At 38.0% G+C, this 25968-nt stretch overlaps 1 protein-coding gene across 3 annotated transcripts in view; it reads left to right on the top strand.

Annotated features, from left to right (window-relative positions):
• The window catches only part of Slc39a12 (solute carrier family 39 member 12), a 60410-nt gene that overhangs the window by 12042 nt on the left and 22400 nt on the right, over positions 1 to 25968 (top strand). Inside the window, exons 4-9 of one of the 3 annotated variants that reach the window (XM_042686289.1) lie at positions 4636 to 4808; positions 7876 to 8047; positions 14284 to 14456; positions 17912 to 18064; positions 20194 to 20301; positions 22788 to 22854. In XM_042686289.1, coding sequence (XP_042542223.1) covers positions 4636 to 4808; positions 7876 to 8047; positions 14284 to 14456; positions 17912 to 18064; positions 20194 to 20301; positions 22788 to 22854 — 846 coding nt within the window. Of the gene's footprint in view, positions 1 to 4635; positions 4809 to 7875; positions 8048 to 14283; positions 14457 to 17911; positions 18065 to 20190; positions 20302 to 22787; positions 22855 to 25968 lie in introns of all 3 variants that reach the window. The other 2 variants (XM_042686288.1, XM_042686290.1) reach the window with 2 other exon arrangements.

Raw genomic sequence — 25968 nt, 5'->3', positions numbered from 1 at the left:
TCTGATGGTTTTATATATATATATATATATATATATATATATATATATATATTCCTATTCTCTCCAACCAGTATAGCTTTTCCTCTTTGCAATTATTGTGTGTTTTAAATCTGCTTGCATTGATTATTCATCTCATTGTTATGTTAAGCTGAGAGGTGATCAGCATTGTTCTGTCTGAAGGTGAAGGTAAAACCTGCACACTTCATTAAGTGTAGTGAACAAATGAGCAAGACATATTTAAAATCTTTTGTATTAACCTGCATTTTTATATATTCCCCATGCTTATATAGTCCCTATTTCCAAATAGGAAATTCAACCCAAAAGATAATTTTGGGTTTTATTTTGAGCCTGAAGAACTTCATTTGGCTCTGGGCACTGGTGGCTCACACTTGTAACCCTAGCTGCTCAGGAGGCTGAGATCTGAGGATTGCAATTCAAAGACAGCCTGGGCAGGAAAGTCCATGAGACTATCTCCTATTATTCACCAGAAAACCAGAAGTGGTGCTGTGGCTCAAGTGGTAGAGTGGTAGCCTTGAGCTAAAGAGCTCAGGGACAGTGCCCAGGCCCAGAGTTCAAGCACTACAACTGACAAAAAACAAAACAAAAACCAAAAAAACTTCATTTGGATTTTTTTGTAACACAGGTCTGGTAACAATGTCATTCACTGGATTTCTTTTTTCTCCAGTTGATTTGGTGGGATTATTTTTCAGATATAACTTAACTGACTCATGACTTTTTTCTCTTATTTTCTTTGACAATAGCATTCCTCTACCTCTTTGTCTTCATTATCCACATCTGACTCAGCCATGAACAATGGTGGTGATGACTTATTTTTCTCTTGCTGCTTTTAGAATTTTATTGTGGTCAGATTTTTGTTGTCTGGGTGGAGATCTTTTTTTATATTTATCCTTCTTGGTGTTCAATGAACTTATTGAGCATATTGATTAAGATTTTCTGTCACACTCCGAATATTCTTAGGTATGATTTACTATATGTTTTCTTATTCTTGTTTTTCTGTGACTCTTAATACATATATGCTGATAGACTTGTTGTTATTCCATAGGGTTTTGAGATATATTCAGGTTCTGGTTTTTTTTTTTCTTTCCATTTTTCAGGATGGATTATTTTTGCTAATCTCTCTTTGTGTTCTTGATTTTCTTTTTTTGTTTTTGTCCTGGTAGGTTGGTAGATCTCCATAGCTGGGATAACATCCCAGTTGTCATTTTTTGCTCATTGCTAATTGGTTTGGTACAGCATTGGAAGGAAATGACTGGCAGTTTAGATGAAAGTCTGTGCCAATACGATTCCTGATTCCTTTATTTCCAAATTTAAGCAACAAAGAGATCAGCAGAAACCGTTCCCAAGCAAGTTTTACCTGGAACTTACTAGAAATAAAATTTGAATTTGACCAATAAGTTGAGTTAATTCATCCATCTGTGAGTCTGACTGTAACTTTTGCAGAGGATTAAATCTATATTGACAAAAAAATGAGTAAATTCTGGTGAAAGTTTGAAATAGTAATTGATTAAACAATCTAATTTTTATATTATATAGCATCTTAAGGTACTGATTAAGATTGACAGCTTTGTAAATGTCCCTAAAGCCTTTTTTAATTACAATGTGAAACATATGCACAAGGTTGCTAGGTGTGGTATTATTAATTTAAGGCTGCCTAATGGATATAATTTCCTCCTCAGCTTTGTATCCAGTGGTTTACATACTTACTTAAAAAGTGACCTAATATGTGACCATTTGAAGAACCCTGACATAAACAAACACTTAAATGAATGTGGACTTAGTTACTACTTGGTTTTACATCAGTGTATTAATCTTGACCTTAGGCAAATCCTTTCTGTAAAAATATGTAGTAAACCTTGACACGTTTGTTAGTACCAATATTTTAAGACATCCTCTGCAGTTTGAGTTTAAAGCTGCTCACTCTGTCTCTTTCTCTCTTTTTTTTGTCTGTTGAGTCAGATAACTCTTGGTTGCAGTGATAACAGTTTTTAATCTGGAATTCTAACAGCAAATGACATTTATTTGCCCAATACTTGATAGAATAATGGGAGGGCAGTGTGTCAGGATGACACAGAGTATCTTAAAGTTTAAGATGAATGAAACCATTTGGCCAATGATATTCTATCATTAAAAAAATTTTGTCAACAGCAAACATAATTTCTGCTCTTAATCATAGGTAACCAAGAATAGAATACTTTTAGAAAAACCTTGTTAGAGACAAGGCTTTACAATCATATACAAATTGACCTTTGCACACTCTCTAAGTGGGTTTTGCTTTGTTTTAGATCTTTTAAGGAGAATGGATGAGTGGGACCCCTATCAGGATTTCTGCCCTCATCCAGGAGAGAAAGCCTAGACTTTTTTAAAAAATTATCATTTCTAGAACCTTCTCTCCCTACTCTTTAAGCCATATATTTTATTTATTTGTTTGTTTGTTTGTTTTTGTTGGTCATGGGGCTTGAACTCTGGGCCTGAACGCTGTCCCTCAGCTCTTCAGCTCAAGGCTAGCACTCTACCACTTGAGTCACTGGGCCTCTTCCGGTTTTCTGAATGGTTTATCGGAGATAAGATTCTCATCAACTTTCCTGCCTGGGCTAGCTTTGAACTGTGATTCTCAGATTCCAGCCTCCTGAGTAGATAGGATTACAAGTGTGAGCTGCTGGTGCCTGGCTTTAAGCCATGTGTTTTCATCTTAAATCTGTCTGTGGGGAGCCCTCTGGCACTGTTTTAATGTACTAAATCTCCCTTATTGGAAACTTCTTGTGTAGCCCTGAGAAAAGCAAGAAACGCCTGTAAACAGGCCTATGGGAATCCCTCAGAAACTCAGACTGTTGGGGTATCATCTGCAAAAAGGGAACAGAAGAGAGAAAGGGCCAATGAGGGTTCACCTTCTGTCTCCAGGAATCACCAGGGTGAAGGTCCCTTTGATTTTAGGGAGACATCTCTCCCACTCATGTCCCAGTTGTCTGTAGGTAAGACTGCCAGGAAGATGAGCAGCTGGATTGCACCTATCTGACCAGCGCACCGATGTCTTCCCCTCTGAGTTCCTGCCTGTTGCATTTTGTGTCCCTGATATTAACAATCCTGCCAAAATTGGCAAGACTTCATCTCAAATTGTGCTTTGGTCATAAAGAGGATAGACTAAAGCAAATGAAGCATGGTAAACAGAAGCCAGGAATTTAGAAGCCATGCCTTTGGAAACCTATCTATACCATCTTTTTGCCTTCATCCTTACACTCTCTCTCACGTGCTACAATATTTACACAAGGAAAAAGATAAGAGGATGAGCAGCTCCCTCTATCTGACCCAAGATATTTAATGTGCTTTGAAAACTGAGAAGGGAGAACATGAAAAAAACATTCCTTCTTAAAAGCAAACACCTGGGAGAATGACCCCTTCCAATTACAGCCCTTGTCTTGAGGATAGACATGTTCTATGGCAGGCTGTATTTTTTTTTCCAGGAAGAGGTGCCCAAACATAATGGTCAGAAATATAAAGCATAGATCTCTGAGATTCTGATCTCAAGTGATAAAAGTGCAACAGCAAGAAGCCAGTAAAAGCAGAGACAAACGCCTGTCTGAACTCAGTGTGTTTCCCTTTGAATCCCCTCACTCTGTCTGTTAAGGGTGTGGCTCTAACCAATTGCTTGCTTGCTTACAGAAGGGTGGGAGGACTGGAATTAAGTTTCCTATCAGTAACTATACAGCCCCAAAGGACCAGGACTGAGAGGCCTTTGGAGTCTAATGCCAGACCACCTTATAGAGGGGTTCTAGGAGATGAGGCAAGAACATCCAAGACAGGAAAATAAAAATAAACGAAGATCCAACTGTGGTGGGGACCAGAGGATGGCTGGGTGAACGTCAGAGACAAGCTATAATTTATAGCTCCATTTGAGGAAGTGTGGACTCCGTCAGCCCAAGAGAAGTTCAGAGAACAGCACAAACACTATGCTGCTGGGAGACAAAGACAGGGCAGATGTCTCCATGTGGCCTCATACACTAGGTGAAAAATGTCCTTGACTGCTGTTGGGCTGAGAGATGAGAGGCAGAAAAGAGTCACTTAGATTTTTTTTTTTAAAGACTAAACCTTAGCCAGCACGCTTTCCTTCAACACTTGAGCTGCTACACAATGCCCAGCCAAGCAAGGTCGGCTCTGGAGACCAGTAGCAGGCTTTCAGTGGGTTCCTTTACCTTCGATTGTCTTCTACCCCATGATGGGCGCCAAGATGATACACAGCATGATGGGTTCTAGTTCTCTGACAGTATAGAAATAAAGCCAGGAAGGATAACTACAGTTGTAGGGAGTTTATTTAGAAAAGAGAAAGTAAAGGCCACTCAGGAGAGAGTGAGCAGCGGGACCTGGAAACTGGTTGTTTCCCAATGGGAACCCCTTTTAAAAACATTGGTATAACCCCAACATTCAGCCTTGATCTGATGAGAGACTCTATGTCCACATCAAGTATCAGTGCTCAACTTTGTTCCAGATGAAACCTGGGATTTTCATCTGACTCAGATTTGTCTTATAACATGTCTATACTATGATGAGATGGAAATGGTGGCTTTTCTGAATGTGACCTGTTTATTCTGCATGACAACAGATTTTATATGAAATTTCCAGACCTAGACCAACTCCTCCACATTCTCTGGACCAAAAGCACTTGCATCCAAAAAGATAAAGTGAGTCAACTTCCAAGAAAACAGAACAACATAACACACCAGGACTGGGGCTTCCCTGATGCACTTGGACCAGTGGGCAAAGAGTCAGATGATGATCTAACTTCCTGGGATCAGGTATTTCCATTATCCTACTTAGATGATGATTTACTTGTGTCAAAGGAAGTCCAGCCATGAAAGTTCTATCGGAGTTCTAGAACATTGAATGTGTAACTATTCTTAAATGTGTAACTATTTCTTAAATGTGTAACTATTCTTTTTCAGTGCTATGTTCCTGGGATTCTATTTCCATAAATGGGTCCCTGTAGACATAAGACCAAGGCCATACTATTTTGGTTAAGAATGACCTAGATATATCTATATATACATCTGTTTCCATATATCTGTTTTCTTCCATGGCTTCACATTCAATGCATGAACCACAAATTAGAAAACATGTTTTGAGTATTTATTACATGTTGATCTTCACTGTTGGCATGAGGCAGTTGTTAAGGAAAAATATGCACCTCTCAAGGAGCTCACAAAGCAGTGAAGGATTGAAATAATGCATAAATAATCACAATAATGAGTGAATATTTTAAATTTAGGGTAAATTAGGAAATGATTGCATTGCAGTATGAGCAACAGAAACATACTTATGGAGGGGATGGCTCTGAGAAGATTTTGGGGAAAAGGTAAAATCTGAGGAGCCAATGATTGTATCTACTTCTGTATTTCCTAAATTTCTGTATTTCCTAGAGAACAATCAATGGTTTAATTCAATGCTTTGGTGTGTGTTTGTATGTGTGTTACAATAAAACTTTATTGAAACATCTTGATGCTTTTCAAGAAGCAAATAAATAATAATTTGGAGAAATACTGGGAATGTACCTTTGGCTGCAGCACGTTAGAGAGTCTGAAGGAATCCATTAGAAAGAAAATGTCTTTAATTGAATGCAGCATTTCTCCAACTTTGACTGTAGAGTCCTCCTCTGCTCTACTTTCTTCAATTCTTTATAAATTAATTTTACACAAAATGGCTTCTAATGTATGGGAGACTTATGATGTCACAGACACTGAGTTATTTAACCTGCATCACTGCATTGTTAGAACAACTACATGATGTTAGCTCATAGTTTTGCTTGCTACAGGTAGTCACAGAGCTCATGAGTAACTGCTTCAGTTCACAGACACCAAAGGCACATACATAGTTGTCTGACACATACTTGGTGTTCTGAACAACTGTTACTATGTGGGAAATGCTAATTTAAATAGGTTTGCTTTATTTATTTCTTTCTTGTTGTTGTTATTTGAATCTTAAATAAGCAGCCCTCTTTTGGAACGCAGTCCTGAGCTTTTTCGCTCAAAGCGAGCACTTTACCACTTTAAGCCACAGCACCACTTCTGGTTTTCTGGTGGTCAACTGCAGATATGAGTCTCATGAACTTTTCCTGCTTGGGCTTGCTTCAAACTATGATCATCAGATCTCAGTCTCCTAAGTAGGTAGGGTGTGTGCCACTGGTACCTGGCAACAATCTTCCTTCCTTCCTTCCTTCCTTCCTTCCTTCCTTCCTTCCTTCCTTCCTTCCTTCCTTCCTTCCTTCCTTCCTTCCTTCCTTCCTTTCTCTCTTTCTTTCTCTATTTCTTTCTTTCTCTCTTTTTCTTTCTTTCTTTCTTTTGTGGTTGTGGGGCCTGAACTCTGGACCTGGTTGCTGTCACTTAGCCATTCAGCTCAAGGCTAGCACTCTACCACTAGAGCCACAGCACCACTTCTAGCTTTTTCTGCTTATGTGGTGCTGAGGAATCAAACCCAGGACCTCATGCATGCGAGGCAAGCACTCTACCACTGAGCCACCTTCCCAGCCCCAACATTCTGTTTTTTAACAAGTGGTCAAAATGATTCTCAAAGCTATAGATTAGGAATTAATTTTTAAATACATTTCAACGTTTCTATAGAAGTGCTGACATCAATACAAGTACAAACACACACTGATACTTTATGCAAAGGAATAAAGATGACAGGCTAGATAATATAAAATTTCCCTCTGTTCTCTTCTTTATTAAAAATATGTTATGTTCAAAATTTTATGGAACATATGAATCACTATTAAGACATTTGTGTCAGTGATTCTGGAAGAAATTTAGAACAATGACTTAAATAGCACAGAGGCAGAAAGAAAAGATCATGGGCTTATAATCAAAGAATCAAGAAGCTTATAATCAAACCATCTTCCTTTTTGAAAACATATTCTAAAACTGGAAGCTGTTCTGAGATGAACTACTGTCTTATGGCAACTTTAAAGATTTGTATTTGTTATTTATGGCTTGCTTTTTTTTTATAAGCATGCCTAGGTAATACAGAAGAATGTCTTTAAAAATTAGGTTATGTAGATAATGTTAGTAGAAAATAAGGGAAGAAAAAGTCAATTTTTGTGGAGAAGGGGCATTAACAGAGGGTAAACCATTCACTTTAAAATTTTTAAGCTTTTATTGCTTGTGAAAGTACTTGCTCCCAACACAGGCTGTTTAAATGAGAATATCAAAGATTTCATTATCTGAGTTGCTGTTTATCATATAAAATCTTAGTTTTGTGACTATAGAACTTACCCCATTAAAAATCAGCAAAACTAGTCAGATGTTAGTGGCTCTATTTGTAATCCTAGCTATTCATAAAGTAAGATCTGACTATTGTGGTTCAAAGCCAGCCTGGGCAAGAGTCCATGAGAGTTTTATCTACAATTAACCAGCCAAAATCTGCAAGTAGAGTTGTGACTTAAGTGACAGAGCACCAGTCTTGAATGAAAAAGTCAAGCAAGAATGAGAGACCTGGGGACTCAAGCCCCAATACTAGCACCAAACGAAATGAAACAAAACAAAATATCACCCCCATTACAACCAGTAGAGCTGGCTAGAACAGCGTACAGCACTTTATAGCATAGTATTTTCCACAGAGAAGAAAGGACTTAGGAAATAAAGAATACTGAGAACAAAGTTAGCTACTGCAGGCTTTGAATTTAAAATACTCCTTGGACGTGAATCAAAGCGTAATTCCCTGAAGGTAGCAGGTAGTTGTCACCATGATTTCCCCTGTCCCCTGTAGCCAGAACCCTCCTGTAGCCCTCCATCGGCTCTAGCTCCTCAAGAGCAGTTGGTGGGACATCTTGTTCAGTGCTGAGGTTGTAACTGTGCATATTCTCTCCATCAGACTTGCTTCTCTGCACAGCAGCTGCTGGAGATATTTCTACAGGGCGACCTTGCACCCATTTCTAAGGAGGACTTTAAACAGCTGAGTCCAGGGATCATTCAACAACTACTGAGCTGCCCTTGCCAGCTATCCAGAGACCAGCGGGCAAAGCTACCACCTACCACTTTGGAGAGTAAGGTTTGGTTCTTTATTAAAAAAACACTGTATTTTCATAAAAATAGTGAATATAGGATTTTACTAGATCCAAAGTGCCATTCTAAGCATTTAATGCTTACCAATTCACGTAATCTTGCCAATAATAGAGGCGGTAGGTGTTATTCTTTTTCCATTTTGCACATGAGGAAACAGAGACATGGAGATATAAGTAATTGGTTCAAGGGCACCCAATTGGTAAGTGATAAATTTACGATTCGAAGCCCGGTCAAGCTGCTCCCATAGATTCATGTTGTTCACCCCATACTGTCTTTCAATGAATGTTCTATACTTTGCATACAATTTCTATCCATTTATTTGTTTGTTTGTTTGTTTACTTTTGGTCAGTCATGGAACTTGAACTCTGGGCCTGGGCACTGTCCCTCAGCTCTTCGGCTCAAGGCTAGCGCTCTACCACTTGAGCCACAGTGCCACTTCCAGCTTTTTCTGTTTATGTGGTGCTAAGGAATCAAACCCAGGGCCTCATGCATGCGAGGCAAGCACTCTACCACTCAGCCACCTGTCCAGCCCCTAGATCCATTTATTTTATCCTCTATATTTGACTTCATCATTGAGTAACTTAAAAATCCATGGTTGAAAAGTAGCATGGTACAAATGAAAACCAACATGAAATCCGAAACACCAGAAGAGGTCACTTTGTTTTATTGCAAGCTACCCTGTGACCTTAAGAAAATTTTACCACCCCCTCAGTCTGCTTTTACCATCATCACCATCCTCATCACAGTGGGGAACCAGTGGTATACTAAACAAGGCATGGAAAATATAAAAGATGAAGGCACATGGAGGAGTGTCCTAGTATATTGGTCTGCTCTAGAAGAGGATTGCCCAGTCCAGGGAGAAGGAAGCCTCCCAGTATGGCTGGCAGAAGTGTACGGATCAATAATTGCCCTCACCTGCATTCCTCTGAGTCACAGAAGTAGAAAAGTACTCTCGGCAACTTTGCAGGGCACTTCGAGCTTGAGATAGGATACCGAGTACAAAGATGTGTGCAGTAAATGTAAAGCATCACGTACCTAACACCTCCTCCCCCAACATGGTGGCCTAAGAATAGCCATAACATTTAGTAAAGCAAGACAGTGACAGAACATGCAACCTCTGAGTGTTAATCTGAGGACCCTAGATACAACACACAGTTGAGGCATATGGGCACATTCACATATAAATCCATGAATATGCATGAACACATGTATGTATCTATATATATATGTACATATATTGGTAGCTGTATTTGTTCTCTTTGAGCTAGATTGTAAGGCCCATCATTGTTGAATTGTGCAGCTACTTATCTCTAAGTCACCAGGGATTCTCCAGTAGTGAGTGGCTCACTTGAAGATTTTACGTGAGCAACGCCATGCTTGGCCTAAATACCTAAGCCTTCAATATTCGCTAGAAAGCAGATGCTTTCAATACAAATGAGCAACTCACCAGTCAGCACTCATGGTCAACAGTGCTCAAGTAAATGAGGACAGGACTTGGTTCCTCGGAATGATTGTAGGCATACGCGCACTGCCTGCCATAGTGCTTGGTATGCACAAGGCACTTGAAAAAACAGTTTTAATCTTAAGATATATGAAAAAAAGTTGATCACCTTTTCTGAACTTCTAGACCCTTCTAGGAAATAGTCTCCCTGAAAAAAGTCCCAAGGAATATGCACCAGAGAACCTATAAAAACATTACTTCAGTTTAAAATTTTGCATTATCTAATTGAGGGTAAAGCCTTATGTTGGCCTTTGGGAATCACAGATATGTAAGGTATTGTGTGTAAAAGGGAGGCAGACGCAGATGTTACTAAGGAAATATGAGTCAGTCTGCTGCTGCTTTAACTCAACCCTTAAGTACCAGCTCCAGTTAAGTGTCCAGAATAGATGATTAAGTCTATGTCAGAGTAAAATTTCACACCTATTTTAAGTAGCTGCTCAGGAATGGCTAGGAATTTAATAGATAGGTCAAGGTCTTCTGTAAATAACGAGAAATACTTAAGACAAAACTCATCTGTGAGTCATTTAACACCAACCAAGACAGAACGGCACCTGTATAAGAGACCTGGGGTAAGTTAAGAGAGTCCATCAAACACAAAAGTCAGAGATTTTGATGCTTTGTCAGGTTGCTCTTCCCACAGAACAGAGAAAATCTGACTCACGTAGGATCTAAGAAGATTTGTTAAACTCTAAAATGAGGGAAGCTTCATTTTGCTGCCCACAGGACTAAGAGGGAAAGAGCAGTACTGGAAACTCCTGCCCTTCTCCTGAGAAATGTACCCTGATTTGACCTGTGTGTTCTTGCCATTTTATGGTCTTTTGTAGCTACAATAAAAACAAAAGCCTTGAATTTTATTGGGCAGCCAGGTGTCCAAGTAAAATTTCACATAATGATGTATGAGAAGAGATGGTTGTCATTTCCATCTACAGTTGAACGGAAAAGGAATGGGATGTGAAACTCAGTTGAGCATCTTCCAGGATGTGCTCCTCACATGGCTGGTCTTCCAAAATTAGCATGAAATAAAATAATGGGTAGGTGTAGGACTATTCCAACCGTTAAAATTTAAAAATTTAAAAAATTTTAACTGTAGAAATAGGCATTTTATAAAATTTGACTTTTTTCCCCTCTGGTGCTAAGGTATTGAACTCAAGAATTCTAAGCACATGCTCTTCCCCTTAGCCATTTCTGTTTGTATTGGTTAGTTGTGTTCTGTATACTCACATTGTTAGGAGAAAAGGCTCTAGAGCTTGTGTACCATATGAATGTAAGAGTTGATTAAATCTACTGATGAACATCCCTCTATTCCCTATTGAGGTTTCCTAGCAACAGAGAAGAGGCAGTGACAGAGAGGGATAAAATCTGAAAATTTCTTGCTGTTTTTGGTAAACTATCATCTCTCTTTTAATATTAGATCCTTGTACAATGTAGGCCTTAGGGTCAACAGAATAATAACACATGCTTATTGCATGTTCCTAGTACCATTTGTATGATCTAAAGTAAAGAGTGAACTTCCAAAAGAATGACAAGTATGGTAAAAAAGGTATATTTTCTATTGTAAGCAGATACTTTCATAAAAACAGCAATAGCTGAATGATTTGATTTACTTTATGTATAGTCACTAGATAAAAGGACAGTTTAGGCAGGCACCCATGGCTCATGCATCTAATAGTAGCTGCTTAAGAGGCATAGATTGGAAAGATTGTGCTTTTGAGGCCAGCCTGGCAAAATGTGCACAAGACTTCATCTCAACCAATAGGTAAGCACAGTGGTATGAAGGTGAGATTGGAGGATCATAGCTTTAGGCCAGTCACATCCAGAAAAGGCTGGATGTGGGGATATACACTTGTCATTCTAGCTGTGGTAGGAAGAGTAATAAATAGGAGGGTTTTGGTCCAGTCAATCCTGGGCAAAAAGCTAGATCTTAGCTCCAAATTAATGAGAACAAACAAGGTTAGAAGTCTGCCTCCGTGGTAGAATGCCTACCTAGCAAACATGAAGTCCTGAGTTCAAACCCCAGAACTGCCTCTGAAAATGAGAAATTATATTTAACTTCCCTCATTGTTTGTTGTCCAGTTTGTCATGACTTGTTGGTAATTTCTAAATAAAAGAAAACAGAGTATTTGTTCTGAATATCTGCATCCCACTAAAAATGACAGCTGAATAACTCCAGCCCCATCTCACTCATGTTTGTCAGTAAAGTTATTTCCTTTCTCTCATTGAGTATATTATCTTCCATTTCTCCCTTTATTTCCTCCCCCTTTATATTTTATATATGTGTGTGTGTGTGTGTATGTGTGTGTGTGTGTGTGTGTGTGTGTGTGTGTGTTTGCTTTTATTGAATAACCTTAAACATTTTACTTTTCTAGAGACATGTATGTGGTTTAAGTGGTAGATCACTTGGTTTAGCAAGCATGAGGTCCTGGGTTTAAACTCCATTACTGCCAATAATAATAATGGTAATGATCATCATCATAAATAATCACAACAACAAAGAAAGGAAAACATTTTCTGTATTAAAAAGTACCTGGAAGTCTAGGAACAGGAAATAAATTTCAAGAGCTATAAAAATGTACAATAACCTAAAATCTAGACTGTTCACAATTATCATATCAACCATTCTCATTCATTGGTGCATTTTCAGTGATAAATGCATCATTTTAACCATTGAGAATGATAATCACTTTTTTTTTTACTTTTTTTTTTGCCAGTCCTGGGGCTTGAACTCAGGGCCTGGGCACTGTCCCTGAGCTTCCTTTGCTCAAGGCTAGCACTCTACCACTTGAGCCACAGTGCTACTTCCAGCTCTTTCTGTTTATATAGTACTGAAGAATAAAACCCAGAGCTTCCATGTAATTGTAACTCCTCTGTACGGTATTCTCAAAATAAAAAAAAAAACAAACCTCAGAAAGAGAGGAGAGGAATGTGAGTGAAAGACAGAACATCTTACAATAAGCAAAAGGAAAGAAATGTAAATATCACCTGGAAGAAATACTTGTATTATCAAAGCTTTTAGAATTGTATTGTCAAAGCGTATAGAATTCACAAACTTTATAGACCATGATAATGACAATTTGCCTTGTGAAGGTTAAAATATGTTTGTGACTTCAACTAAATATCACTATTCCACAATTCTCTGAAATAAGAGAAATTTAGGTAATAATAAAAGCCTCAGAAAGTGTCAAAATAAAAACCACCCAGGGCTTCTTGCATGGTAGGTACGCACTCTTAGCACTGAACCACATTCCCAGCCCCATAATAATCACTCTTGAGATTACAAATAGACTTTACAACATTCACAAGAAAGTTCATCTGAGGTTTGTACTCATTTTGTATGAAAGCCAAGCTCCACATGGAACCAAACTCCATGTTCCCTCTTTACTTCCTTGCTTGGGAAGGGTTAAAAATGAAATTACAGAGTGGGGTTCACATCTACTGTCACTGGAAGTAATGATTTTAAGAGAGACATACTCATTTTGTTGGGAATGGGAAGTATGTGAGCTTTCTGCTTGCCAAAGTGATTTCTTTCTTTCTTGTTTTTGGTGGAGTTTCATCAAGATAGTGTCAAAGCAACAGGTTAAGAAAAGCCTTGTTATAGTCATTGCTGTAACAGAATGCTATAGATAGAGGGGCTTATGAACAACGAGTTTATTCCTCCACAGTCCTGGAGACTAGCAGGTGTCAGGTGAGGGTCCATTTCCTAGTTCATAAATTGGTACCTTCTCTACCTTGTGGAGGGAAGAATTTAGATCTCTTCTGCCCAATTCTTTTTTTTTAATTGCTGTTTTGAAGGTGATATACAGATGGGTTACAGTAACATAAGTCAGGTAAAGAGTATATTTCTTTTTTGACAATGTCACCTTTTCCCTCACTCTCTTCCAGTGTTTCCCATCCATCCCCACCTACAGGTTGTATAGTTCACGTTCAACATAGTGTCTACTAACATAGTGTCTAGTGAGTATCACCACTGTGTTTGTTCACCCTTAGTCCCATCATTTCTGCCTCCCCCACTCCTGCTTACCCTCCCAAAGACAAATAAATGGAAAAACAAGACCAAAAAGGAAAGAAAACATAAACAGCAACAAAAAATTCTCCTTTTTCCATTTCTTGGAGTTTATTCTGATAAATGTTATGTTGTATGATCAGATGCACTGTGCCTTTGTTACTCCCCTTACTCTTCTTTGGTCTTACTGTGTGTGAATGTCTAGAGTCCTGTATAATTTACCACGTTCCAATGTGTATTAGATCTAGCTTCCCTATATGAGAGAAAACACGTGTGGTTTGTCTGAGTTTGGCTTACTTCACTTGATATGATTTGTTCTAGGTTCCTCCATTTCCCTGCAAATGACATAATGTTATTCTTTCTAATGGTTGTGCAAAATTCCATTGTGTCTATGTGCCACTCATCTCCTGAAGGGCATTTGAGCTGTTTCCACAACTTGGCTATTGTGAATAGCGCATCAATGAACAGGAATGTGCAGGTGTCTTTACAGTAGCCTCTGACCCCATTCTTGGAGGGGGATATGAACACTCAGACTGTAACAAGCCTGTCCATTCTTTTCTTCCTCTGTTAAAATTTTACTCCATATAAAACTTAGAAAACAATGCACGTCTGAGTGAAGTGTTCCTGTGAGACTGATTGTTCTAGCATTTTTAGGAGCTCCGGCAGAAATGGACAATGATGTGCCCTGACTGTTTGTGCTATCTCCTCTGACTTAGAATATGGCTACAGCACAGTGGCTGTGATACTTCTCACGCTGGGCTCCATGCTTGGGTCCATGCTGGTCCTTTTTCACGGCTGCCAGGACAACTACAATCTGATTTTACAGCTGTTTGTGGGCTTGGCTGTTGGAACACTCTCTGGGGATGCTCTGTTTCACCTCATACCACAGGTAATTGTTTTTTCCATTTCATATGGGTGGTAAAGAGTTTCTCTTTATATGTAAACCCTAGAGGTATCTGTGCAAAATTCTGCAGTGACTTCAATAAATAGGGCAATATTTTATTTGGGAAAACATTATTTGTCTGCAACTTCTCAGCACTTGGAAGAGAGAAGAAAAGACCAAATATTAAGTTGACTACAGGCTATTCATGTTTATAAGATTTTAAAAGAGGGAAAGTATTGGGTCTTCATTCCTATGAAGTAAGATTCAGCAAACAAGTGCTAATTGTCTCTCAATAAAAGTCACCAAGGGTGTGAGACGTTGTGCTGCTTTTTCTCCCACATCAGATCTATTCTCTTCTTCTCTTCTCATTTTCTGCCCCAGAAGTTTATATCTCCTCTGTTCTCCCACAGACTGGAATTTTGATTGAGTTCAGCCACTAGGAAGTCAAAGAAAAAAAAATCCAAGAGGAAAGGAGAGCCAGACCAGGATGTTTCTTTGCAGCTCTCCCCTGGCTCTGACATCTGCTCTAAACATAGCTGGCTTGATCTCAGACTAGAGCTACAGGCCCTGTCCTCAACTCTTTTTCACTCACTGAGCTTCAGTGAGAACATTGCTTAGAAACCAAAGTCCTAAGCCAGGCAATAGCTTCCACTACCTTTTAGACCTACGGGTAGTAATGGTGTCCTGGGTGGCTGGTCTCTGCTTCATTATCCCTGTTCATGCTCTTCACCCTTCCTGGACCTCATCCAAGCCCCTCAGTGGTTCTCTTTCTCTTACATGATTTTATTTTTTAAATTATCTTTACGTAATTGTACAAAGGAGTTGCCATCTAACAAAACAGTTTGTGAATACAATATACGTTGATCAGTGTCACCCCTTTCAAGATTCTCACCCATCCATTCCCTACCAAACCCTTCCCTCCCTTTTCTTAATTTTGTAGGCTCTGCATTGGATTCTTGTTTGCATTTTCTCCCTCATCTGAATTCTCTTAAGACAAATATAAGCACCGCAGAGCTGGCCCTTTATGGAAGCTTTCTGAGGATGTGTATTGATCAGAAATGAAAGGACATGCATGTGGGATGGTAAAAGAGTTCAGAGGGAAGACTCTGCAGATGTTCTTGATCCCCTCTGAGATCTCCCAATGTGGGTGGAGACGATGGATCAATGCTCCTGCCTCTTTGGAAACGTGAGCTGTAAAAATTTCCACAAGTCTCTGGCAATTTCCTACAACCTTACAGGGTCACTGTTATTGCTTAGAGGCTCAATAATTACTTGATGTTCTGAAAAAAATCATAAAGTGAATGTTGGGGAAAATAAAACAAGCCATTATTAGTTTTAATTTCCCTCATAATTTAATTTTCTGGAAGTATTTCAGGGCTCTTACTGGCTTGAAGTGGTGGCTTAGCCTTTTTTTTTCTAGGTCACCAGAGTGTTGGGCAGAGTTGTTTGCTAGCCAGGACAGCAGGAAACAACAGCAGAATACGAAGGCTGCCTGGGTTTCTATCCAAGGGGACGCAAGCTGCACTTAGGATGTTAAAATTCAATACATAACCTAATTTTAAAAAACAGGAAGGAGGACTAGGTTGGAAGGAGTGGGTGTGAATGTTGAAAGGGTTGACATTGATCAAGATGCCCTGTTTTCATAAACTTCTTTGGTGAATGGCAATTCCTTTGTACAAACAACTACTTAAAGATAATTAAAATAAATTAAAAAGAAAAAAGAAAAGGCTGCAGAAAATAAATAGCCAAACGGGAAGGAGAGGGGTCCATGGGCAGGGACAGTAGAAGTGTTGGAAATTGATGTTTCTCCCTCATTTCAGTTCTCTGTTTTCTTTAATGAATGTTTATTCACATGAAAATAAAATGATAAAATAGAAAAAATCACTCATTAAGGGTTATATAATAAAACTCCTGATTACAAATTACAAAAGGGGGAGGTGAAAAAAATGAACTCAGTTTCATGAAGTTTAGAAGGCAGGTTTGTTTTTTGTTTTGTTTTGTTTTTGGCTTGAGGAAATTAATGAGGATAAAAGAATTTTTAGCACAAGTGTGGTGGGAAAAACATCAGTAGTCCCTGAATATAATTCAGATTTTCAAAGATCTTGCAAAAGAGAGAGAAATATCACTGTTGGATTTCCTTCTACAATGGACCAAATTTATTTGACTTTATGAATCTGTATTTTATCCTGAGATTGGGGGTTTCTTCTGTTTGATTTAGATATTACAGTTCTTTCACTTATGGGAAATAATTATAATTACAAGCTCTAAGTAGGTCTACATTAATGTTCTTACCAAAGGAAAATAGGACTAGTATCATGCACACCTACACACACACACACACACACACACACACACACACACACACACACCCCAATACACAAATTGTCCTTTGATATCTGCAGAAGATTGGTTTCAAGAGTCCAGAGGATATAAAATCTATGAATTCTCAAGTTCTATACACACACACACACACACACACACACACACACACACACACACACACACACACACACACAGAAGTTGCATGTGCCCTATGTATATCCTGTGCAAATCCTCTTGTATTTAAATCATGCATAGATTATTTGTAGTATGTAGTTCGATGTCAATGCTAAGAAAATTGTTATACTGCATTATTCCAGAAATAACTGCAAAATGTACTCACTCAGTATAGACGCATTTTTTAAAATATTTGTAATCCACCATTGGGTGAGACTATTGATATAGAATGCACAAATACATGAATATACAAGACTATGTATACCCACATAAATGCCTACACACAAATATACACGTGTGTGCATGAGCATCTATACTTAACTTTATACATGTATAATATTTTTGTCATTTAATTTACTCTCAGGGGCATCTGAAATCTGAAGCCACTGAGCTATGTTACAAACTTTCCTCTCTTGAGGCAGGAATATGATGTGTAATCATTTACTAAAAGAAGTCATGAAGTCAATCAGTGGGATGAGTCAGCGGGAAGAACATTCTCAATGTCTATCATATACTTTTTGTTTCTGAAAATACTGCTGGCCATATATATTGCAATCTGTGGAACGGCTTCCAGAAGGATTTCTTACATACCTGAGTAGCTATTGAAAATTTACTTTCATTGTAATGGTTTCTGGAGATACAAAAGAAAACCTCAAATGAATTGTATCTGTGTTCTGGACATAAAAATATATTGATACCTTACAAAACATTTCTAGGTAAATAGGTATAGCTCTCCTTTATTTTCTATGGTACACATTTTATTTGACCCTAACTAAACTATATAGTGGGAGTATTCATATATCCCAAAAGCAAAATGTATTATAAATAACTTCAGATGTCATGGGAAATCCTCAGCCTATAGTCTAATATTATTCAACCACTATGACTGCCAATTAATAGTGAAGTCGTCCAAAGTAACTTCCTTCCTTCTTTCATTTTTCTTTCTTTTATCTTTTTTTTTTAAGGTTCTTGGTTTCCATAGGCAGGAGGTGCCAGAGTTTGGACATTTCCATGAGAGCAGAAGTCATATTTGGAAACTGTTGGGGTTAATTGGAGGCATCCATGGATTTTTCTTGATAGAAAAATGTTTTATTCTTCTTGTTTCATCACGTGCCAAGGTATATTTTACTTCTCACTTACCTTTTGGCTTTGAGGTTTTGATCATTTACATTCCTAAATGTCTGCAAGGTTCCCTTTTGTGTATCAAAAAGTAAGGTCATTTTGTGTAGAGATAGTGATTGATGATAGATAGGTAAATATGTGGTAAAAATCATACAGCAAAATGCAAATAGTAGGATCAATGAAGTGGATGTGTTACGTAGTAGTAGCTTGTTGATATATTTGAAACTTTTTGAGGATAAGTGGAATCAAGGCTTTGAGTGCATTTCAAATGAAAATTTATAAAAATTATAGTTTAGTGAGGGAAAATTGGAGGGGTTATTTGCTCATTTGTAGGAGCTGGAGTTCAAGCTAGGATATTATAGTAATTGCAAGATTAGTATTGCTAGCTTCAATCACAGCACTTCCCTAAAAACTTACGAAATTAGCTTCTGCAAAATCTCTCAAAGACTATAAAAAGTTCTTGGTCCTCTCTCATAGATCACCATTCTTCGACTGAAAAAAACTAAATTATAATGCCAATATACCAACCTATAACTTACAGTTAGATAGAAATTTAATGAGCTTGGACATGAGTGAAAGAAAGGTCAAATATCCAAATATTCAGTGTGTTCAGATTGACCCTGAGCTTTCCATGACTTAAATGATCTATAAGAACGCAATTTTAAGATTCATGTTATAGTATAAAATAAAAGAAATATAAATATTTACAAGTGCTTTAATTAGTGAATATATTTTTGGCAATATTAGTTTAATAGTTCTGTTCCAATATAGGTTTTATTTTCATTTTTGTTTTGTCAGTTATGAGACTTGAACTCAGGGCCTGGGCACTGTTCCTGATTTTTTCTGCTCAACGCTAGAACTCTACCACTTTGAGCCATAGCACCACTTCAATTTTCTGGTGGTTAATTGGAGATAAGAGTCTCATGGACTTTGCTGCCCAGGCTGGCTTCCAACAATGAGATCCTCAGATTTCAGCCTTCTGAGTAGCTAGGATGACAGGCATGAGCCACCAGTGCCCAGCTATAATAGAGTTTTGATGATTGTCATTTTGGTATCTATATCAGGAGAATTCAAAATTAAATTTTGCATAAATTTTAATTTTTTAATAGAGATTTAAATACAATAAGATAATATAAATAGAATAAAACCATGTCGCCGGGCACCGGTGGCTCACGCCTGTAATCCTAGCTACTCAGGAGGTTGAGATCTGAGGATCATGGTTCAAAGCCAGCCCAGGCAGGAAAGTCCATGAGACTCTTATCTGCAATAAACCGCTAGAAAACCCAAAGTGGCACTGTGGCTCAAGTGGTAGAGTGCTTGCCTTGAGCTGAAGAGCTGAGGGATAGCACCCAAGCCCAGAGTTCAAGCCTCATGACTGACAAAATAAATAAAAGAATAAAACCAAGTCATCTTCAAGACTTTTAAAATTGTAAGTAGACATTGTTGAAATTGCATTCCCTGGCCTCAAACTCCTTCTGACTCAGTCTCCCAAATGCTAGGATTAATTCAACTTGAAGTTGTATTCTTTTTAAAATTATATTTTTATTATCTTTAAGTAGTTGTACAAGGGGGTTACCATTCAACATGTCAGTTTAAGAGTACAATGCATCTTGATCAATGTTCACCCCTTTCATCATTCTCCATATCTCTCCCAACTCTACCCATCACCAATTTTTCTAGTTTTGTAGAATATACCTTGAATATGAATGAATTCTGCCCCCTTCCTCTCTTCATTCATCCATCTCCCCTTTCATTTTTCTCCCCTTCCCCCTTCTGACCTCCAACATCAATACCAGCTTTCTGGTATTCATATGGTTAGACTGTAAGTTAGTTGTTCTAAGGAGTTAGGCTATTTGATTTCTCCCTTGCATAAACCACCTTGGACTAATACATCTTGGGCACATGACCTTGTACATGTTTACTTATATCATTATAAATTAGATCTTGTTTCCACATATGAGAGAAAATCTTAAAATATCTTGAGCATGCATGAGGCTTGTTCTTGGTGACATTTAATAGGTATTTTTTTTGTGCCACCTACTTGATAAGTGTGCAAAGAACCATGGGATTGACCAGGTTGGCTCCTGGGCTCCATACTAATTTTCAACCATCCTCCATCTAGCAGGGCCTGTCCTCAGCTAATGGGCACGTGAGACATTGCCACCATCTTGCATCCAACTCTGATTTAAGTGACCAGTCAGGCAGAGGCAAATCTGCCTCAACTATCCTATTGGTAGGTTCCTAATGTGTAGCTTTCTACTGATTTGATTGCCTTCTATCCTTCATTCTCCAATGATTCGATGGGAATCAGTAGTTTACATATGGCATAGAATCCACTCCTGATTGGCCTATTCTTGACCATGATACAAAGAGTATTTGGGAAACTTTGTGAAGCACTCAGAAGCTATTTTAAAGAGCAAGAAGTACTCTGAAACATGGCTGATCAGCGTGTCATCATGATCAATATTCATTGGTTTATCTGCAGGATTTTTGTAAGCCAGTTGACCTTTATGTTTTTCATTCAGTATGTTCTGAAGCCATTTTTTTAGGTTGATACTAATACTTGTTGAACAAGAGTTTCGTGCATCTGGGACCAGAGTGTTCATTTCATAATGCAGGAGGCAGGCAACTCTGTTTAATGAGGTATTTCTAAGTAAACGCCTTTCAGTCTACTGAACTTTGTGCAATCAAATCTTCCCTATGGATTCTTAAAGTAATATTCCTGTTGTATTTCTGAAAGAAAAAGAGTATAGGGACAGAACAAATAAGAAAGTAGTCTACAAATGGCTCCTATAACCATCACTTTGGTCATCTAAAAGGTCATATACAGAAAGGTTGACAGTTCAAGAACAGATTTCTGAGCAGAGGAATAAATTATAAACAGCAAGAGAAGTTGAGCCGTAGATTGCAGATCCAATGCTAACTCAGACTTGAAAATATTAAAATGTTCAGTTTGATGATTTTTAAGACTTTGTGACATTTATTAGATACTAAAATGTATCTTCTATTTGATTGAAAGGCCCAAAGTCCAAAATATAAGCAAATCTCTAAAACTGTTTTGAACCCTGAACACTCCAGCATGCTAACAAACTCAGTGTTCCCTTTGTATTTAAGCTGAGACGTCATCAGAAAGTGAAACAGAAATCTGATGACTTTTCTTTTCCAGGAAAGTATAGGTTGAAAGAGGAAAAGTCGTAATTCTTCCCAGTCAACCTGGAACTTTGCATGTTTGCTTCTAAATTCCTGTTTTGTTTTGTTTTTGAGGGAAGAATTCTAGAACAAATCATTGAGGAAGCTTCATCCAGCAGCTCTTCACATTTTTTTGTCTGCAGTACTGAGTTTGAACTCAGGACTCACCTTTGAAACATACCTCCCGCCCAGAGATTCAGTCTTTTAATAAAACTATAGAGCATTTTGATTAGAATTTGGCTTTTTATACAAATTGAACGCATTGTTTCTAGATCCACTCAATTTCTAAAACTATATCTTATGGGCTGCTTTTACTCCTTAGCTTTCCTTCTCCCCAAGTAACCCATCTGTGTGTGTGTGTGTGTGTGTGTAAAACCCATCTCTGTGTGTGTAAAACCCATCTGTGTGTGTGTGTGTGTGTGTGTGTGTGTGTGTGTGTGTGTAGCCACATAGATGCCAGTCCTGGAGCTTGAACTCAGAACTTGGGCACTGTCCCTGAGTTTTGTTTTGCTCAAGACTAATGTTCTACCACTTGAGCCACACCTCTGCTTCAGGCTTTTTGGTGCTTATTACTGGAGGTAAGAGTCTCATGGACTTTCCTGACTAGGCTGGCTTCAGATTGCCTCCTAAATAGCTAGGATTACAGGCATGAGCCACTAGCTGTCCATCTTTTGAATTCATGCTATTATTTTAGGAAAATTTACTCTCTGTCTTTATAAGAATAAAAAAAGATGCTTATGTCTCACATTAAGTTATTGTCAGTTTCTACTACCTTGGGTGTGAATCATTTGATATGCTTTTTAAAGGCAAGTTTAAGAGTGGATAAAAGACATTTTCTTCATAAAATTGGTTATGAATCTGAGGCAGGAAAAGGTAGTGTCCATCCGAAATTGAACTACAAGTCAATCTCTAATGTTGTATAATTGTAACTCTTAGAAGACAATTTCAAAGTTTTACCTCTCTGTCTTATGAAAGGACGAGCATTTAAAATTATCTTTTCTATTTGTATTTTCTAAGTCCGTTGATGAACTTTGTAAATTAGCAAGATTCTTTTGCTGACAGGCAAAGTAATAAAAAGGAAAGCTATGCTACAATCAATGAAATTGAGTGTTAGGGTTTCCTCTCTACCCAGAATGCACCGTCTGCGTACAGATCAATGCCAGATGGATTTTGAGTGAATTCTAGATCCTCAACTCACTTTTCAGGAGGTGTGCCCAGTTTTAATACAGCTTCTGAGTCTCATAAAGTTTTCTCAATTGAAGAGTCAGAATACAGACTGTCGGAATGGCCTTCAGCTCTCTGTAGAGGAGAGGGCTCTAGTCAGGATGCTATCTCATCTAAATGTAGTACAAAGTGTTCACTGACTTTCATTTCTTCATTATCTGTTGCCTATGAAACTTAGTGGTTCTCATATGCATTTAGAGTATTACAATGTCTTGTAAAAATCCACCAAACTCTTCAGATGGTTCCTATTTCAAGCAGACATGATTGTTACTTGCTGCTCATCAATCATTTTCTCATTTAAAATAGAGAGGCCCAGAAGATTCACAGGCAGCTGAGACTCCTATAGGAAGTACTACAGCCTTGAGTAGAAAATGTAAGTATCAATTATAGGAAGCCAAACTCTAAATGGAGAGATATCTGCTTTCAAATATGTCAACGTCATATGGATTTTCATATCGGGAAACTATTTCATTCTGAAAAATTTTACAATGAATTGTTTACAAAGAAGACTCATTCTTATCTGTCTCCCAAGCATACTATGCATTAATATCAATCTTTTTCCAAATTGTTTTCCCCAATTGTTTAAGACTGGCTCCTTGAATTCTTTTATTTGTGTGTCTGTGTGTATTGTTTGTCTGTCGATCTCTATCCATCTACCTGTCTGTCTTATCTATCACTTATCTGTGTAGGTTTTTAAAAATAATGTTTACTTGATGCTTGAGAATTCATCCAATTTCATAAGGCTTATTTGATGTTTGAGAAACCATCCAATTCTCTACAACTTTATTGAGGTAAGAAAAAAACATTATCTAAATGAAGAGACCAATTGTCAGACAGGTTAACTCATTGCCCAAGACTATATTCCTCAGAATTGAAGAACTAAAAAAATGCTACTAATGTACTATTCATTTTTCTGTAATCGTTAATTTACGCACACAGCTATGGTTTCCTCTCAGATTGTTTATTCAAGAAATAGTGAAAGCACTGTAGTTCAGTGTTAGAGGACTGTCTAGAATCCCGGAGGCCCGGGGTTCAATCCCTAGTACCACCAAAAAGAGTTTGAAAAGGTACTGTTTTGGGCAATTGATAAACTGGAGAAGAAAATAAGACAGTACTTAGTCACAGTTACCATCTCATTGGGATATAAATACTGCTGGTAGCATATGTGTTACTATAACAATGGGTATTTTAAGTGTTTCCAGTACATTAGTTCATGCCATTGATTTATTTGATTTTAAACAAATAATTATGTAATTATATATTCTGATGAGTTCTGCTTTCAGCACCTTGATGATACTGCTTTTCCTCTATAATTTTTAGCTCTGGAATTAATGTAGAATGTTTGACTCCATCTAGTTCCACAATAGCCTTTTTTCTACTTGTTAGTTTTTTAATTTTGAAAGGAAGAAACACTTTTTCTAAGTCAATGTAGGAGCAGGAAGTGGGAGCAGTTGAGGGACAGTGATGGTCTTATTCAAAGTTCTTCCTAATATCTTTCCACGTCTGATGGCAAGCTTGGCATGGGCAGGGTAAATCCAAACCAAAACCCTCAGCTGGTATTTTTTTTGGGGGGAGGTTAGGTTGTGGGGTCTGAACTCTGGGCGTGGGTGCTGTCCCTCAGCTCTTCAGCTCAAGGCTAGCACTCTACCACTTGAGCCACAGTGCCACTTCCGGCTTTTTTTTCATTTTGCTTATGTGGTGCTGAGGAATTGAACCCAGGGCCTCATGCATGCAAGGCAAGCGCTCTACCACTGAGCCACCTTCCCAGCCCTCAGCTGGTATTTGCCAGAATCACCCTTACTTAGCTTGCTCATTTGTTTCATATTACCTTATTCATAGAATTCAACTTGTGTTTCAAAAAATGGATGTGTAAATCTTATTCACAGTCAATTTGAAACAAATCACATTAGTCCAAAACCATATTTCACCCTAGAAAACTTCATATAGTACAGAAAAGTGGAATATGATCACTACCCACACAAGCAAAAGTAATGTACTATAGATATTTCTTTAATGAGTACATTAAATTACCAGGAAATGCCAATCTTCAACTAGATAATATTTTCATTATCTTAAGCAATATACATATATCTTTGTGCTTTATATGCGAATGTTTATGTTTGCCCTGTGGCTTGCTATCCAAATCTGACATTTAGAAACCCATCATCAGAGATACTAAGAAACAGCAAAAATACCCTACTGTTTCCTAGTAGGGTATATAATGGCTGGATCTTCTCTTTGAATATATTCCATTAGGATCAAAAGTACGTGAAGGCATATGGAAATCACAATTTTATTAACATGCTGCAGTGCAGTCAAATGTATTACTTTAGATTAAAATTATTTTCCCAAAGAAGAGCTTCATCTCTGAAAATTTCCAGGAAGAGCTAAGGATTTTAATACCATTACTAGACCCAGGCATTGCCAATAAGAATTTTCTGAATTCAATAACTTGATATTCATTTGTGTGTTTATGATTATTTCCTGAAACTGCCCATTTCTAGTGAATAAGAAAATGGGTTAGTAAGCCACAAGAAAGATCTACGTTTTAGAGTGATATCTGTCGATGAGTATCATTTCTGGAAGCAAAATGCACACACCACTTTTGTAAAGCAGTTAATATAACCCTCTCCTGCCTGAAAGTCTGGGCTATAAATGTCAGTTACTGAAGTTACTTTTCTATGATATATAATATGCACTGTATCAAATTACATCTCTCTCTCTCTCTCTCTCTCTCTCTCTCTCTCTCTCTCTTTCTCTTTCTCTCACTTGCTTGCTCACTCACTTTCCTACTCTCTTGATCTCTCACTTGCCATTACTGGGACTTAAACTCAGGGTCTTGAGCTCTTGCTTGGCTTTTTCACTCCAAGTTGGTACTCTACCACTTGAGTCACACCTCCACTCCTGGCTTTTTTCCTCGTTAATTGAGGAAAAGAATCTCACAGATGTTTTTTGCCCTGGCTGGCTTTGAACTTCAAGCCTTAGATCTCAGCTATCTAAGTCTCTAGGATTACAGTGCCCAGCTACATTTCCCAAATACGGTACCACACCTTACAACGAAAAAGCCACTCTCAATCTCAGACCATGTGCCGAGCAGAAATCTGAAGGAACCCTCTTCCTATCCCTGTTAGATGGAATTATGAGAACAATGTGTTCAGTTCTAGTAATCTTAACAACCACTACCTACATTTATTGTATTTTCACCTGAATAGTGAATGCTTTAGATGATTAGATGGCTGAGACTCTTCCTATCAAATGCTACACCTGGCCAATTGACTGTCAAAACAAGTGTTAGCCTCAAAATACTCTCCATGTCAGTCATTCAACTCTGCAGTTGGCTTAGAACATATAATTTGGGGGCTGGTATGGGGAACAACCCTGCAGTTCTGCCCATTAAAATCCCAAACCCAATTACAATAGCCAAATTATTTCATCTTCTCTCTCTTAATCAGATAATGTGTATTATGTAACAAAGTGCTATGAAACC

Source organism: Dipodomys spectabilis, unplaced genomic scaffold (genome assembly GCF_019054845.1).
Source record: "Dipodomys spectabilis isolate Male_0828 unplaced genomic scaffold, ASM1905484v1 ptg000096l, whole genome shotgun sequence".
Taxonomy (NCBI): Eukaryota; Metazoa; Chordata; class Mammalia; order Rodentia; family Heteromyidae; genus Dipodomys; species Dipodomys spectabilis.
The sequence above is the reverse complement of the archived record's forward strand: the minus strand, read 5'-3'. Positions and strand labels throughout refer to the sequence as shown.